Below are 16543 nucleotides of genomic sequence, written 5' to 3'. Positions count from 1 at the left end.
TAGCTCACTAATGTTCAGACTCCTTAAGATCTGCCCAATATGATGGATGTTCTAATAAACCTTGTCTTTGGCTGAAAAACACAAACAAAAAACCAGACTAGGCCAAATGATAAAAAAGGTCTAAAAAGTCAACAAGGAGAACAATGCCTTAAAAAACATGGCCAAATGGAAAAGGAAGTCCAAAAACTCACTGAAGAAAATAATTCCTTAAAAATCAGAATTGAGCAAATTAAAGCTAATGACTTTATGAGAAATCAAGAAATAATAAAACAAAAACAAAAGAATGAAAAAGGAGAGGGAGGGAGGAATAAAAGAATTTGGAACTAAAAATCTTATAAAAGTGAATGTTAAAAACTATCTTTACATGTAATTGGAAAAAATAAAATACTATTAGGTTAGAATAAAATTTTAAAAATTTAAAATTAAAAAAAAAAAAGAAAAGATGAGCAGGATGGTCTCATAAAAACCTGGAGAGACTTATCAAAGCTAATCGAAAGTGACACATACTATGTATAAAGTAACAGCAATATTGTAAGATTATCAGCTGCGAATGACTTAGCTATTCTCAGCAATACAATGATCTAAGCCAACACTGAAGGACTTATGATGAAAAATGCTATCCATCCCTAGACACAAAGAACTGATGGTGTCTGAATACAGATTGAAACACACTTTTTTTACTTCCTTTATTTTTCTTGAGGGTTTTTTTTTGGTCTATGTTTTCTTTCACAGCATGACTAATACAGAAATATGTTTTGCATGACTCCATGTGTATAACATATATTGAATTACTTGCCTCTCAACGACAGGGGTGGGGAGGGAGGAAGGAAGAGAATTCGGAAGTCAAAGTTTTAAAATGAGTGTTAAAAATTGTTTTTTGGGGGGGCGGAGACAAGATGGCAGTGTGAAAGCAGTGACTTGCTTGAGCTTTCCTCCAAACCCCTCCAAATACTCATAAAAAATGGCTCTAAACAAATTCTGAAGCAGCAGAACTCACAAAAAGACAGAGTGAAACAAATTTCCAGCCCAAGACAACCTGGATGATTGATCAGAAAGGTGTATCACACTGGGCTTGGGAGTGCAGTGCAGCGTGGCGTGGGCCTGCAGGCCATAGCGAACCTGGAGCAGGCCTCAGAGGACTGGATCACGGGCAGCTGTGGCAGTTTCCAGACTCCTCAATCCACCAATGCCAAAGACAACTTAGAAGGTCAGTGGGAAAAGTCTGTTTCTGTCGGTGCTGAGACAGGAAGGTGGGGTTTCAGCTCCATTCCCCAAGAGCGTGGCCCTGGTCAGGGGGGAGCAGCTATTTCCAGAGCTTTCAGCCCACAGACTGAGGGGGAATCCAGTGGCTGATCAGAGAGGGATTGCAGGGATCTCTTTGCCAGTGCTGAGGCAGGAATCTCTTGCTTTGCCTGTGTTTGGATCTGGGCCACAGTTCTGGGCGGCAGTGCTGGGGTGAGGAGGAGCTCTAGCTGGTGGAGCTTGTAGTGGTTGTGGAGAGGACAGTTACAGGACAGAAAGGGATACTTGTGGTCACAGGCCAGGAAAGGAGTAAACACCTCGCCCCTTATCATACCACCTTGGAAGAACTGAAAATTTACAGGTCCCTACAAGTATCTCTGAAAACAGCTGTACAAACCCCTGAAGCTTGGGACATACATTCTCCACATTGGAAGCAGACTCTTACCTTAACAAAGAGTTTAAAACTCAAGTAATTGGCCGGGATCATGAGCAAGCAGCACAAAAAGAGTCAGACCATAGAATCTTACTTTGGTGAAAAAGAAGATCAAAATATACAACCAGAAGAAGACAACAAAGTCAAAGCTCCTACATCCAAAGCCTCCAAGAAAAATATGAATCAGTCCCAGGCCTTGGAAGAGCTCAAAAGGGATTTTGAGAAGCAAGTAAGGGAAGTAGAGGAAAACTGAGAGTGACGCAAGAGAATAATGAAAAACAAGTCAACAGCTTGCTAAAGGAGACCCAAAAAAATACTGAAGAAAATAACACCTTAAAAAATAGCCTAACCCAAATGGCAAAAGAGGTCCAAAAAGCCAATGAGGAGAAGAATGCCCTAAAAAGCAAAATTGGCCAAATGGAAAAGGAAGTCCAAAAGCTTACTGAAGAAAATACTTCCTTAAAAATTAGAATAGAGCAATTGGAAGATAGTGACTTTATGAGAAATCACGACACAGTAGAACAAATCCAAAAGAATGAAAAATTAGAAAACAATGTGAAATATCTCATTGGAAAAACAACTGACCTGGAAAATAGATCCAGGAGAGAGAATTTAAAAATTATTGGACTATCTGAAAGCCATGATCAAAAAAAGAGCCTAGACATCATCTTTCAAGAAATTATCAAGGAAAACTGCCCTGATTTTAGAACCAGAGGGCAAAATAGAAATTGAAAGAATCCACAGATCTCCTCCTGAAAGAGATCCCCAAAGGAAAACTCCTAGGAATATTGTAGCCAAATTCCAGAGTTCCCAGGTCAAGGAGAAAATATTACAAGCTGCCAGAAAAACAATTCAAGTACTGTGGAAACACAATCAGGATAACACAAGATTTAGCAGCTTCTACATTAAAGGACGCAGGGCATGGAATATAATATTGGAGGGCAAAGGAGATAGGATTACAACCAAGAATCACCTACCCAGCAAAACTGAGTATAATCCTTCAGGGGAAAAAAATGGTCATTCAGTGAAATAGAGGACTTTCAAGCATTCTTGATGAAAAGACCAGAGCTGAATAGAAAATTTGACTTTCAAATACAGGACTCAAGTAGAACATGAAGAGGTAAACAGGAAAGAGAAATCATAAGAGACTCATTAAGATTGAACTGTTTACATTCCTGCATGGAAAGATGATATTTATAACTCATGAGACCTTTGTCAGTATTAGGGTAGTTGGAGGAAAAAAATTATATGTATGTATATGTAGATAGATAGATAGAGGCACAGGGTGAGTTGAAGATTAAGGGGTCATATCTGGAGAATAAAATTAAGGGATGAGAGAGGATTATACTCAGAGAAGAAGAAAGGGAGAGGTAGAATGGGGTAAATTATCTCACAAAAAAAACACAAAAGAAAAGTCTCTTACGGTGGAAGGGAGTTGGGGGGAGGTGAGAGGGAATGAGTGAATCTTATTCTCATAGGATTTGGCTTAAGGAGGGAATAGCATACACATTCAATTGGGTATGGAAATCTGTCTTACCCTACAGGAAAATAGGGGAGAAGGGGACAAGAGAGCAGGGGGATGATAGAGAGGAGGGCAGATTGGGAAAGGGGGTAATCAGAAGCAAATACTTCTGAGGAGGGACAGGGTCAAAAGAAAGAACAGAATAAAGGGGAGGGCAGGATAGGATTAAGGGAAATAGTGTTAGTTTTTCACATGTCTACTATGGACATGTTTTGCATAACTGCACATGTACAACCTATATTGAGTTGCTTGCCTTTTCAATGAGGGTGGGTGGGGAGGGAGGAAGAGAAAAAATTTGAAACCTAAAGGTTTTAAAACATGTGTTTAAAAAAATGTTTTCACATGCTACTGGGAAATAAGAAATACAGGAAATGGGGTACATAAGTCTATGCTGCCCTACAGGAAAATAGAAGGGGAAGGAGATAAGAGAAGGGGAGAGAGGTAGAAGAGAGGACAGACTAGGGGAAGGGATATTCAGAATGCATGCCATCTTGGGGTGGGGGGTGAAAATTTGGAATTCAAAAACTTGTGGGAGTGAATGTTGAAAACTAAAAATAAATAAATTTATATTAAAAAAATTGTTTTTGGGGGGCAGCTAGAGGGCGCAATGGATAGAACACCGGCTCTGAAGTCAGGAGGACCTGAGTTCAAATCCGGGCTCAGACCAAACACTTGACACACTTACTAGCTGTGTGACCCTGGGCAGGTCACCTAACCCCAATTGCTAATAAATAAATAAATAAACAAACAAATAAATGAATGAATGAATAAATAAATGAATGAATGAATAAACAAACAAATAAATAAATAAATGAATGAATAATTTTTTAAAAAGTTGTTTTTACATGTAATTGGGGATTAGCAAGCATTTATTTTCAATCTCTCTCTCTTCTGCTACCCCTCAATTTTAAACTCTGCTGGCAATTTTAAAACCCCTTCAAGAGCTCAGTCATCTGTATACCATAACTGCCTAATAAATGTTTGTTGAATTGAACCTTCCTTTACTAGACTGGGAGTCCCTTGATGGCTATGACTGTCTCAGACTTCTCTCCTTCAGTGCTTTGCAGTTAGTAAGTTCTTGGTAAATATTTTTTAAATTAATAAATGAGTCACTTGGGACAAAGGAAAGAGGAGGCTGGGAAGCAGAGGGGTGCCATTTTGAAAACTGTGGCCAGAAGGATAAGATTTATTGTCCTAGAACCTTCAGGGCATGTATAGAAGGAAAGCCCTAACAGATGGATTTGATGACCCCCTTCAGATATTGAGTCTGGAGGGTCCCTGAGCTCTTTTATTTACTTATTTTTTCCATACAGGGAAAACTCAATAGGAGCAAAGTTAGTCGGCAAGGAACAGGAGACAGGGCAGGCCTCACAGCCCAGCCCCAGGCTAAGTCAGGATAGGGGAGGCAGCTGCAGTGTTCCCAGAGCCTGGGCTGAAGGTGGGGGAAAGATGGGGCTGGACCTTTGGCCCTTGGGGAAGGACTCTCTGAGAGAAAGAGCAGCTGCCCCCCCCCTCCCCCGCTTATCACCTCAGGGTCTCTTGGAGATGGGAGGGAGGGTAATGGGGAGGAGGAAGGTACATCTCTGGCCTCTCCTGAGGGCCAAGGCTATTGGCTCAGTGCCCCACTGGGAAGCAGAGGCAGGGATATAAGAGGGAGGCACTGGGCCTGTTGTCTCACACCAGCACCATGGCCTTCCTTCAGCTCCTCTCCTGCCTGGCCTTTGTGGCTGCAGCCTCTGGTGAGTCCATTTCCTGACCCTCATCCCAGGAGGCAGACCCCTCCCCAGCAGACATGTGGGTATTCTCAACCTCACAGGGCTACACAGTGACCTTGACTGAGCTGCTCTGAGGGGAAGATCCCAGAGGTAGAGTCTACCTCTGAAGCTTCCTACCTGTGTGTCCTTGGGCAAATCACTTAACCTCTGTGGGCCTCAGTGTTCTTATCTGTAACACATGAGGAGGAAAGGGAGTTGGCCTCAGTGGCCTCGGGGGTCCCTTCCAGCACTAGATGTCTGGGCTCAGGGCTCGCTAGATGAGATATAAGGGGGCCCTGTTTTCATGCCCCTCCCAATACTTCCTGGAATTTCTCAGATTAAAAATTCATTTTGGAAAGTAACTGTGTTCTCTTTGAAAACGCAAATGCCCCTGAAGGAGTTTAAAGACTCAGGGGCTCACACTTTGGTATGAATTAGACTGAACCTTTGCTTTCCTCCTACCGTAGAGTTGGAATCAGCTGTGTTAGTTGGGGAAATTTGGAGGGCAAAGTTATTTTGGATCTGGGTGAAGGACAGCCCACCTTAGGGGGAAGTAGGGGGCTCCTTTCAAATTTCAGTTCTGGCAGGGAGACTAGGTGGGGAGACAGCTGTGGCCAGAAGCCTGGGGACACTATCCAGGCACTCCCAGACTATGCCAAGGGCAGTCCACTGGTTACTGAGTAGTCCTACGGAGAGTCCAGCTCAGGGGAGGTTGGTGGGAATGAGGGGCTACCTGGGGGTAGGAGTTCTCTCTTCAGCTGCTCCCAAAGGCAGTCTTTCACTTCCAGCCCTCTCTCCTCTTCCTTCTCCTCCTTCCCATTCTCTGCCAGAAGTGGGACAGAGTGCTAAGGGGGAGGAGGGAATAAGCTTCCTCCCTCATATCCCAGATCCAGGGGTTTCCTTAAGAACCCTCAGGGTGACCCCAGCGACGGGCTTTCTTTGCTCCTTGAGGTTTTGAGTCCCGGCTTAGACAGATCCTTAACCCCTCGTCCGACCCCAAGGGCCTTGGCCTGGCTCCCTGGACCAGGTGTCTGCCTTCAGTTCTCCTATCCCTTTTCTCCTATTTCCAGCAGGTGTTCCGGGCTCAACCCAAAACTGGTTATTCTTTGGTAACGAGAGGCTGTTGGGGGTTGGCAGGGAATTTCAAACCCAAGTGTTTCCAGCAGCAGCTAAGACTTCAGTAGGCCCGGGAGCCTGAGGGGATGTGGTTGGAGCCCACCCAATTAGTCCAAGGCTAGGGACCCTCCCTTCATTTTCTCCACGTACCTAGGCTGTGGAGTCCCGGCCATTGAGCCTGCCCTATCTGGTCTGGCCAGGATTGTCAATGGCGAAGACGCAGTTCCTGGTTCTTGGCCTTGGCAAGTGTCTCTACAGGTGGGCACCTAGACCCTGCTTCATGGGGAGTAGGGCCGTTACCCCCTCCTTTTCCTCTCCCCACCCCCAGATCCCTAAATCTGTTCCCCTTCCTACAGGATGGGTGGAGGGTGGAATGGCCACTCAGGAAGAAAAGAGTGATTGAGAGGCTGTCCTGGGGCCCCAAGAAGCCTTCTGTCTAGTTGGCCCGCTTTCCTTCAGCCCCATAAATATCAACCTCTGTGACTCCTAGCAACTTCTGCCCTACTAGGCAAGAAGGAAATGCCAATCCCAGCTGGTGCCCAGCTTGGCAGGAGACCCAGCCAGTTTTGTCTGAGATCCCTTCTTGTCCCAGTCCCCCAAAAGGGTGAAAAAGACCCATTTTCCTGACCCCAGATTAGGGCTCTTCTCGGGGCCATGGTTTTCTAGGCCTCTTCTCTGTCTCCAGAGGAGGTCCCTGAGCTATTGAGGTTTTTAGGATGCACATGATTCCTGTCTGTTCTCTTCCCCACCAGAGAAGTGGTTCCCACTTCTGCGGGGGCTCTCTCATCAGTGAGAACTGGGTGGTCACAGCTGCTCACTGCAGTGTCAGGTAGGTCATGAGAATCCCACTGGAGGTCTCTCCTGCTCTGTTTTGGAGAAGTGGTGGTGAACTGGGTCAGATAAGAGAGTTCTTGAGATATTAGATGAGCATTCATGCAGCACCTACTCGGCCTTTGACACATGGGCCCTTCCTCTGTTTTAGGACAACTGACAAGGTGATTGCTGGAGAATTTAACCTGGGCTCTGATTCAGATGATGTCCAAGTTCTGGAGATAGCCAAGGTACAGCCTGGGCCCAGGGAAGGGGGATGAGAGGAGTGTGAGAGCATGTGCTGGCAAGGTGGTGGCCACAGTCTCCCTGCATAGATTAAGGGTATGGGCAAAGGAGAAGGGAAGTGTGTATTAAGCTTTTACCAGTTTCTAGGCACTGTGTAAATAGAGAGCATCAGCTCTGGGCTGGTAACTAATAAAATCGTGATTATTAATATTTTATTTATAAAATATTATTAATATTTGGCATTTTAAAAGGGCTTTGTGTATAGTCGGCCAACGAGTGTTTATTAAGTATTTACTATGTGCTAAGTAAGCACTGTGCTGAGTGCTGAGGAAACCAAAAAAGTCAAACAAACAAAAAGCCAGGGTCCTTGCTCTCAGGGAGCTTATGCTCCAATGGGGGAAACAATATGCAAATAACTATGTAGGTGATATAGCAGGAAACTGGGAAATAAAAATAATCCCGACTAGCATTTATATAGAAATTTAAGACTTGCAAAGCACTTTACACATATTATAACAACTTTGGGAAGTTGTGTGTTTTATTTATTATCCCTATTTTATGGATGAGGAAACTGAGTCAGAGGTTAAGTGATTTGACCAGGGTTACCCATCTAGTAAATATCTGAGGCAGAATTTGAATTCAGGTCTTCTTAGGCTAGGCCATTATCCACTGTGCCATGTAGCTGAAAGCTTCCTGCAAAAAGTAAGATTGAGCCAAGTCTCAAAGTAGGCTATGTACATTTGCATTTGATTCCTTGTGAAGTAGGGAGTGCAGGTGGTAAGTCTTTCCCATTTACCCGGTTGAGAAAACTCAGGCTCGGTGAGATTCGGTAACCTACCTACCCATGATTACACAGAGGTGAGATGTAATGTTCCCCTTGGAGATTCTCCCTTTCTTCGGATGGGAAGGAAGTTCAGAGGAAAATGAGGACTGTGGTAAGAAATTTGGTCTCGTCCCAGGCTTAGACAGAACGCAGGGTTCCAAGGATCTCAATGTGCCACGGCCAGTTCTAGAGACTGGAAGGAGCTGGAGATGACCCGCCAGCTAGGGGGTGCTTGGGTTTAAGTTGCAGAGACTGGGAAATGACTCTCGAGGAAGACTCACAGAATAAAGGGAGGTTTATTGCAAAGATACTTGGAGTTGGTGCCATGCACAGAAATAGTTATTTGCAAGTTTCCAATAGACAGCCCTATCAGCAGGATGATTTCTGTAACCTTACCAGCCCCCCAGCTCCTCCGGGGCCCCAGCTTTCTGATTACTGGGGTGCATGCACCAGGGGCCCTGTTCAAAAACCTGGGATATGTGATGGCAGTCAGAGCTCCTGCCCCAGTGTGGAATGAACCCGTGCTCTCTAGGGCAGAGTGAGCTTTATATCCCTCCTAGCTAGGTAGTAAGGACAGGCACAACTAAGTTTTCTCACTGAGGGTGAAGGTATACAGTGGAACCTGCCATTATTTTTTGTGTTGTTGTTTCAAGATGAAATCCTCCCTACCTTGGCCCAACATGAGCTTTGAGGAGGATGCAGCAGCTGGGGGAAGCTGACTCTTTTTGGAGGGGAGGGGATGGTAGAAGAGACTTACACAGAAAAGCAAAGCTGAAGACAGCTGTTATGAAGGCAGCCTTTCAGGCTGCTTCTTGGGCCAGGAATTCAGTGAGTGTCTTCTACATTTGGCTTCAAATCCCAGCTCCACTATTTACTGCCTGTTCAAGCCATGGGTCACATCCATGGGCAACTAGGTGGAATAGTGGATAGAGTGCTGGGCATGGTCCTCTTCCTGAGTTCAAATATGGCCTCACATACTTCCTAGCTGTGTGACCCTGTTTGCCTCAGTTTCCCCATCTATAAAGTGAGGTAAAGAAGGAAATGGCAAACCACTCCAGTATCTTTACTAAGAAAATCCCAAACGGTGTCATGGAGAGTTGGATGAAACTGAAACAATTCAACAACAAAGAAGGATAACGCTTCCTGACAAAGTGGAGTAGGCCAGTAGTGAGGTAGTGAGCCCCCATCATTGGAAGTCTTCAAGTAAAGTCTGAATAGTAATTTGTCAGGAATGTCGTAGAAAGTGTTCCTCCAGGTATTTAGTTGTCGCCTTTGAAGTTCCTTCTAGGGGCACCTAGGTGACACAGTGGATAGAGTACTGGCCCTGGATTCAGGAGGACCTGAGTTCAAATCTGACCTTAGACACATAAAACTTACTAGCTGTGTGACCCTGGGCAAGTCCCTTAACCCTATTGCCTGACCAAATTAAAAAAAAAAAAGGAAGAAAAAAAGAATGAAGTTCCTTCTAATTCTGAGCTACTAGGAGGCGCCAATGAAAGTTTGGGGGTGGAGCCAATATACCAGGGTTTCACTCTCCTGTCCCTGGCCTTCCTTTCAGGTCTTCAAGAACCAAAACTATAACTCGTTAACCATTAGCAATGACATCACCCTGTTGAAGCTGGCTACCCCTGCACAGTTCCAGGAAAATGTGTCCCCTGTCTGCCTGCCCAGTGCCGATGAAGATTTCCCTTCTGGCACCACCTGTATTACAACAGGCTGGGGCAAGACCAGGTATACCGGTGAGTGTGAGGCTGGGTGGCTCAGCACTAGATGCTTCGCGCATCTCCAGTAGCTTTTTTTTTGGTGGTTTGTTGGCAGTTAAGACTCCTTGGTTTAATTCGCATATCCCAAACAACAAGATGTGGATTTGATTTTATTTTGTCCGAGAACTAGAAAATGGTCACATTTGTCACTGCTTTGTAACAATGTCATGATTTTTAAACTGACTTTACTTTCACCTTGAATTTTTAACTCTGAGTCAAAACCCTTCCAAAGTTGGAACATAGTTCTGAGGCTTCAGCTTGGCAGAAAAAGCACTTTTTGACGGGTAGCCCCTGGCTGCAGATGTTTAAGGAAGACTTTCTGCAACTGCCTGACTGCCCTGGATTTCATTGGCTCGGTAGTTAAGTTTGCTCAAACAATTTGCAAGAGCTTCTGGCTCCCTTGCAATTCACACGAAACATCAGAACCAAACCTAGCGCTTAGCTCTGAAAAATGGATTCAACTGGAATACAATCTCAACAAAATAAGGAATATAATTGTAAAAACAATAAATGTTAAATTATTTACAGTTTGAGAACACTATATATATCATAAGCTTTAACCAAATAACAGGAATAACCATATTTGCTCCTTGTCTCTTTCCGATCTCTTCTGTGTGTGTGCAATCCAATTTCGTTTTGAATATATGTGTAGGCAATGTATATCTTTTGATTCCTATAGGATTTTTTTTCTTTTTTAAAAAAATAAGTATTATTGGTACTTTTTTGTTTTTACATTAGTTTGGGCTCTGCCCTCCCTCCCATGCCTTAATTATCATGCCTCCCTGTAACAAAGGAACACAATTAAGCAAAAATAATATCTACAATGACCTAATTTAACAACGACAACACAATTTTGTCCCTGTAGTCCCCTGCCTCTCTCTTCTCTGCTAAGAGGAGGAAGGTATGTCAGATAATCTGTCTTTTGGAACTAATATTGGTTTGTATGCATGTGTTTTTAATAATTAGAATTTGATTTCCCATAGACTACTCCTTTTTTTTAAAAGGTTTTTTTATAGGCAATTGGGGTTAAGTGACTTGCCCAGGGTCACACAGCTAGTAAGTGTCAATTGTTTGGTCTGAGGTCAGATTCAAACTCAGGTTCTTCTGACTTCAGGGCCGATGCTCTATCCACTGCACCACCTAGCTGTCCCTAAAAGTATTTTTTAAAGAAAGTTTTGAGCGTAGATATTTAAGCACTGTTTCAGAATGGTGAAGAAGAAAAGCAGGAGAGCTTGGCATAGTCTTTAGTCCTGACTCTCTCAGAATCATTTCTTCCAGACTCCTTCCCCCAGCCCCCACTTCCTCCCATTCAGTTTGCCAGATGTGCCTAATCCACTACCTTGTCTTTTGTCTCTGCAGCCCTCAAAGTCCCAGATAAGCTCCAGCAGGCAGCTCTGCCCCTGCTGTCCAACAGTGAATGCAAGAAATTCTGGGGGTCCAAGATTAAAGACAGCATGATCTGTGCCGGGGCCAGTGGTGTTTCTTCCTGCCAGGTATCTGTCTCTCTCTCCCTCCCCCATTTCTCTCCACTTCGTTTTCCGTCCTCTCGCTCCCTTCAGAATTGCAAATGACGTTGCCCTGAAAGGGATCTTATCATCATCTATATCCTAGATGTGGGAAACTGAAGACCTAGAAAAATCAAAGTGATTTGGCATCCTGATAGTAAGTAGGTAGCAAAGCCAATTTTGATCTGGTGATTCTCTCCCACCCCCTGCATCCCCATCATCAAGCACTTTTACAGAATCAGAGTGAGAAGGGACCTCAGAAGACATTTAGTCCAAGGCATACTTAATTTCTCTATAAACTGCCTGACACAAGTGGTCATCCCTCCTTCCATTGAAACTACCAGCAAAGAGGAACTCCTTGCTCGGTCAGTTTTAGACAGATCTAATCATCTGGGGCAGCTAGGTGGCACAGTGGATAGAGTCCCTAGCCTGGAATCTCCGTTCAAATCCAGCCTCATACACTTCCTAGCTGTGTGACCCTGGGGGAGTCACTTCACCCCATTTGCCTCAATTTTTCCATCTGTAAAATGAGCTGGAGAAGGAAATGGAAAATTACTTCCATATCTCAGCCAAGAAAACCCCAAATGGGGTCATGGAGAATTGGACATGACTGAAAATGACTGAACACCAAAAATTCTCTTTTGCCCAGTCAGTGACAGAGCTGAAAGGCTTAGCCCTCACTTTGATCAAACTTCTAGGAAAGATCCTATCTCAACTTGCTTAATGGGTGAGAGTGAGACACTTCTCACTTCTCCTTCCTCACCCAACCCCATGCATGGTGGTACTTCATTCATGTCTTCTTTTCTTAAACATCCCCTTAGTCTCTCTGTTGCGGGGTAAGAGGTTGAGACGTTGAGACCCCTCAAAGAACAGATTACAGGATGGGTCGTCTGGAATGAATTCACAGCCTCAAACATTCTTTAAGCCAAGGTGGCAAAGTTTATTGTTACGCTTTTCAGTGGGCAAGGATTCTTAAAGACTCCTGTGAGAGACTGAGAATGCAGCTAGGGTTTATATGGAAAAGAGCATGGGAAAGAAATGCCAGGGGCACTGATGAGGTAATCCAAAGGTGCAGGTGTCTTTGGGGGCTATGGATGGGAAAGTACAGGGAGTATACCAGACAGGGAGGGAGATGACAGAGGTATGGATCTTTGGAGTCTGGTAGGAGGAAAAGTCCTTGGGCTGGCCAAGGACAAAACTCCTTGGGCTGGGCAAGGCACCCCTCTCCCTCTGTCTTGATGAGAGAATGCTCTGCAACAAGGGAGAGCTTTCTTACAAGACAGGAACTTACTAAGGAATTGGGAGGCTTCCAGAGACATGATCTGAGGGCTGGGGCCTGAGCAGCCCAGCACTCTCTCACTCAGCTTTGTATAGCTGCACCAGGGACAGATAAGGGTCCTGCTGAGGCCCATGCATGAATAACTGCTAGGCACAGTGTCCTTGGACTGGGGAGAAACTGTCAGGGATAGTGTTTCTGAGGCTAGGGAGAAATTGGGGTACAAGTACAAGCACAAGCGCCCAAGCACCCCATCATCCCCATATTTTCTGCACTAGAAAGAATTAAAAAATTTGCCTTCTATTCTTGGCTATGCTACCAGCTCATTAAGTAATACATCACAAACTTTGCTCAGCCTCAGTTTTCTCATCTGTCAAATGGGGATTAATATCCATATTCTTTCCACCTACCTCTTTGGGTAGTTGCAATGAAAAAATGAAATCATAGGCCTGAAGACATTTTGAAAAGTCAAAAGTACTTTGGAAATGTAAACTGTATTATTTCTCTATTTTCCTCCCCTCGTACATTTGAAAGGTTTTGAACCAAGCCTCTGTAGTGTCATGACAGACTCTAGTCATGGTGTCATGTTGTCAATCCCTGGACTAAGTCACTGAACTTTCAGTTCTTGATAATCTCCATTCATTTCTGTAGCACTTTACAGCTTGCAACAGGCATATAAGGCAGGTAAGAGAAAGTGGGGTTATCTCCATTTGATGGGGTTCTTTTTACTATCCCATGAAATCTCTGGTCACATGACTATGAAGTCTCACCTCTGGGATTCCAATTTGGGTGTTCTGAGTCAAAGCTAATACTCTAAACCGTCCCTGACACTGCTTTTTGGGGGGCTGATAGACCGTCTCAAGCTCTCCTGTCTCTTGTCTCCCTAGGGTGACTCTGGTGGACCCCTGGTCACCCTGAGTAATGGTGCCTGGACCCTGGTTGGTATCGTCTCCTGGGGAAGTAGTGTCTGTTCCACCTCTACCCCTGCTGTATACGCCCGAGTCACTGAGCTCCTGCCTTGGATCCAGGATACCCTGGCCAACAACTGAGTTACTCGCGGGCCAAAGAAAACATGCATCTTTTTGTAACTCTTCCTTTCCCCTGCCTCCAATAAATATATCTGTGCAGGACCATTCTGGGCTCCAGTGCTCTTTGTCTGCAGTAGGGATCTAAATGCCAATAGTTAGGGTGCAGAAAAACCTGTACCCAGAAAGCCAGACACATTCCTAGGAGGCCAGACCACTGGCAGGGGCTTCTGGGAATGTTAGTTCTATTTCTAGTGATGATGTTGCTGAGGGGGTTGAGAAGAGGGAGAGGACCTGTTCCTGCCTACCTTACCTGGCAAAATGTGACCTCTAGGCCTTGGGGTTGGGTCTCAGTAAGTACACCCCTTTCAGGAGAACTGACACCATCTGACTGACTTTCCCTGTGTGCCTGACTTCAGTTTGATTCTGCCTGACACTCATCTCACCAACTTTTTCAGCAGACATACTCCCTACACAAATACATCCTTTTCCTTAATAACTTCTCAGGGCACCATATTCTAGGGAGGACATTGACACAAGCTGGAAGGTATAGAGAAGAGGAAGGGGAGAGACTAGGGACCATGCCATGTGCTGATCCACAGATGAAAACTAGAATGATGTAACTTAAAGAAGATGAGGAGAGTGGGGCGTTAGAGCTGTCTTCCAGTATTTGAAGGCCGTCTGGAAGTCCCTGTTCTGAAACTTTGTAACATGTGAACAGCGGCTTCATGGGATAGTGGAAAGAACTGTTGTCTCTAGAGACAAAGGACTTGAGTTCAAATTCCATCTCTGATTCTTTCTGTCTGTGGGATATGGAAGAGGGAGGAGCTAAGAACAATGAGTAGAGGGTCAAAGCAGCAAAGAGTCAGATTTAAGCTCGGTCTAAGGAAACGCTTTCCCACAACTGGAGCTGTCTGTCCCAAGGTGAAAGGAATGGTCTCAGGAGGTAGTAGATTCCCCTTTAACAGAGTTCTTCAAAGATAATCTGGATGACTTGTATTCAGGGATGTCGTAGAAGGTATTCCTCTACAGGTATAGGTTGTATGAGACATTCCCTTCCAAGGTTGAAATCTTGTGACAAATGTGTAGTATGTTTGTTCTGGCTCCTCCCAGGCTTGCTATATCTGCCCATCAAGGTCCTGGGGTACCTTGAAAGGTTTGGGGGTTTCACTTCTCTGCTGCCATTGGCTTAGACCCCCACTAGCTCTGTCTCCCTCCATGTTTGGGTCCACGACTACAATCCCAGTTCCATTTAAGCCACGTAATATCAATCAGTTTTTACAAGGGAAAATTTACCTAAAAGATATGACAAACCCTTCCCCCACCCCCAACTTAGCTTAATTCCTCCAGAGCATTGGTCCCACCAAGTTCATGTCCAAAAGCTTCATCTTTGCCGGAGGAGTCCTTGTCTCCACTGCCATTGGGCTGGGGTCCCTTGCTCCTCTGTGCATTATTGTTCCACTGTCTCTGGAACATCTACATGGTGAGGTGCCTTTGGAACGCATAAGGTAATTGAGGCTCTAATGAAAAAACTTCACGGGCCCCAGCCTCAAGATCAGGTCTCTGGAAACCACCCAGCAGCTCCAATCACTGGTGCCTGCCCAAGGCATCTGGGCTACCCCAAACTATCCCACCCAGATCACCTAAGGCCTGGAGTTGGGAGATAGAGTACCCAGTTGCAAAAAGGGCAAGATGGCATAGGTTGCTGGATCATAGAATGAGTGAAGGGGGAAAAAAAATCTTTTTTAAAAAAGTGAATGGAGAGGAGTAAAGTGTAAGGAGATTGGAAAGGTAGGAGGGTTCCAGGTTGTGAAACGCTTTTAAAATTTTTTTTTAGTATTTTATTTTTTCACCAGTTACATGTAAAAACAATTTTTAACATTTGTTTTTATTTTTTTCCTCTTTTTTCTGATTTTTTTTATTAATTTATTTTGATTTATCAACAATCACTTCCATAAGCTTTTGAGTTTTAAATTTTTCTCCCCCTTCCTCCCTACCTCCCTCCCCAAGACAGCATGCAATCTAATATAGGCTATACATATACATTCTTATTAAACAGATTTTCACATTAGTGATGTTGTAAGAATTAGAACTAATAGGAGGAACCACCAGAAAGAGGAAACAAAGCACAACAGAAGAAAAAAAATAGCAAAGAGTATGCTTTGATCTGCATTCAAACTCTATAGTTCTTTCTTTGGATGTGGATAGCATTTTCCATCATGAGGCTTTTGGAGAGGTCTTAGATCCTTGTATTGCTGAGAAGGGCTAAGTTTATCAAAGTCAGTCATCACAACAATCACACTGTTACTGTGTACAATGTTCTCCTGGTTCTGCTCACTTCACGCAGCATCAAACCATACGAGTCTTTCCAGCTTTATCTGAAGTCTGCCTGTTCATCATTTCTTACAGCACAATAGCATTCCATTACACTCATATATCACATTCACAATTATGATCACTATCTGTGCCTTTCTCTTCATCCTTCCCCCCTCCCTCCCCCCCGTTTATGCTTTCTCTTTTCTCCTTTTCCCTCCTCACTAATATTTTGCTTTTGACCACCACATCTCTCAGTCCCACCTCCCTTCTATTAGCCCTCTCCCTTTTCTTTCCCCTTTTTTCCTCCTACTGCCTATAGGGCATGTTAGATTTCTATACCTAACTGATTATGTTATTCCCTTCTTAAGCCAAATCTGATGAGAGTAAGGTTCAAACAATGCTCATCTCCCTTCCTTCTTTCTCTCTGCTCTAATAGGTTTTTGTGCCTTTTCCTGTGATGTAATTTACCCTTGTCTGACTCCTCCTTTCCTTTTCTCTCAGTACATTTTCTTAGATCAGATTAATTCACTTACTTGGATCCATTTAACCCACTGATTAGATTTTTTTCATCATTACATCAAAGTCAATTTTTCATCATAATTCCTTCCAGAATTGTCTTGGATCATTGTATTGCTGAGAACAGCTAAGTCATTTCCAGCTGATCATCTTACAATATTGCTGTTACTTTGTACACAGTACATTTCACTGTGCA

The 16543-nt window shown here is 44.1% G+C and overlaps 1 protein-coding gene across 2 annotated transcripts; it reads left to right on the top strand.

Moving 5' to 3' along the window:
• The first annotated feature begins 887 nt into the window (after positions 1-887).
• LOC110192485 (chymotrypsinogen B-like) lies at positions 888-13623 on the top strand. 2 transcript variants are annotated; one of them, XM_020963668.2, is made up of 7 exons: positions 4694-4936; positions 6222-6325; positions 6820-6896; positions 7050-7128; positions 9505-9685; positions 11069-11202; positions 13378-13623. In XM_020963668.2, exons 1-7 carry the CDS (start codon positions 4885-4887, stop codon positions 13537-13539), a joined length of 789 nt encoding a protein of 262 aa, XP_020819327.1. In that variant the 5' UTR covers positions 4694-4884; the 3' UTR covers positions 13540-13623. The 2 variants fall into 2 exon arrangements, with proteins under 2 accessions (XP_020819328.1, XP_020819327.1); XM_020963669.2 differs by lacking the exons at positions 4694-4936; positions 6222-6325; positions 6820-6896 and adding an exon at positions 888-1207.
• Positions 13624-16543: the final 2920 nt, after the last annotated feature.

This window comes from Phascolarctos cinereus, unplaced genomic scaffold (genome assembly GCF_003287225.1).
Source record: "Phascolarctos cinereus isolate Bilbo 61053 unplaced genomic scaffold, phaCin_HiC Scaffold_2;HRSCAF=192, whole genome shotgun sequence".
Classification (NCBI taxonomy): Eukaryota; Metazoa; Chordata; class Mammalia; order Diprotodontia; family Phascolarctidae; genus Phascolarctos; species Phascolarctos cinereus.
This window is presented reverse-complemented; position numbering and strand designations above follow the sequence as displayed.

Excerpts from the sequence above, each read along its gene's own strand:
- LOC110192485 (XM_020963668.2), top strand. The coding sequence starts at position 4,885 with ATGGCCTTCCTTCAGCTCCTCTCCTGCCTGGCCTTTGTGGCTGCAGCC. Across the intron at positions 4,937-6,221 it reads CTTTGTGGCTGCAGCCTCTG|GCTGTGGAGTCCCGGCCATT; the intron begins GTGAGTCCATTT and ends CCACGTACCTAG. Across the intron at positions 9,686-11,068 it reads GGGCAAGACCAGGTATACCG|CCCTCAAAGTCCCAGATAAG; the intron begins GTGAGTGTGAGG and ends TTGTCTCTGCAG.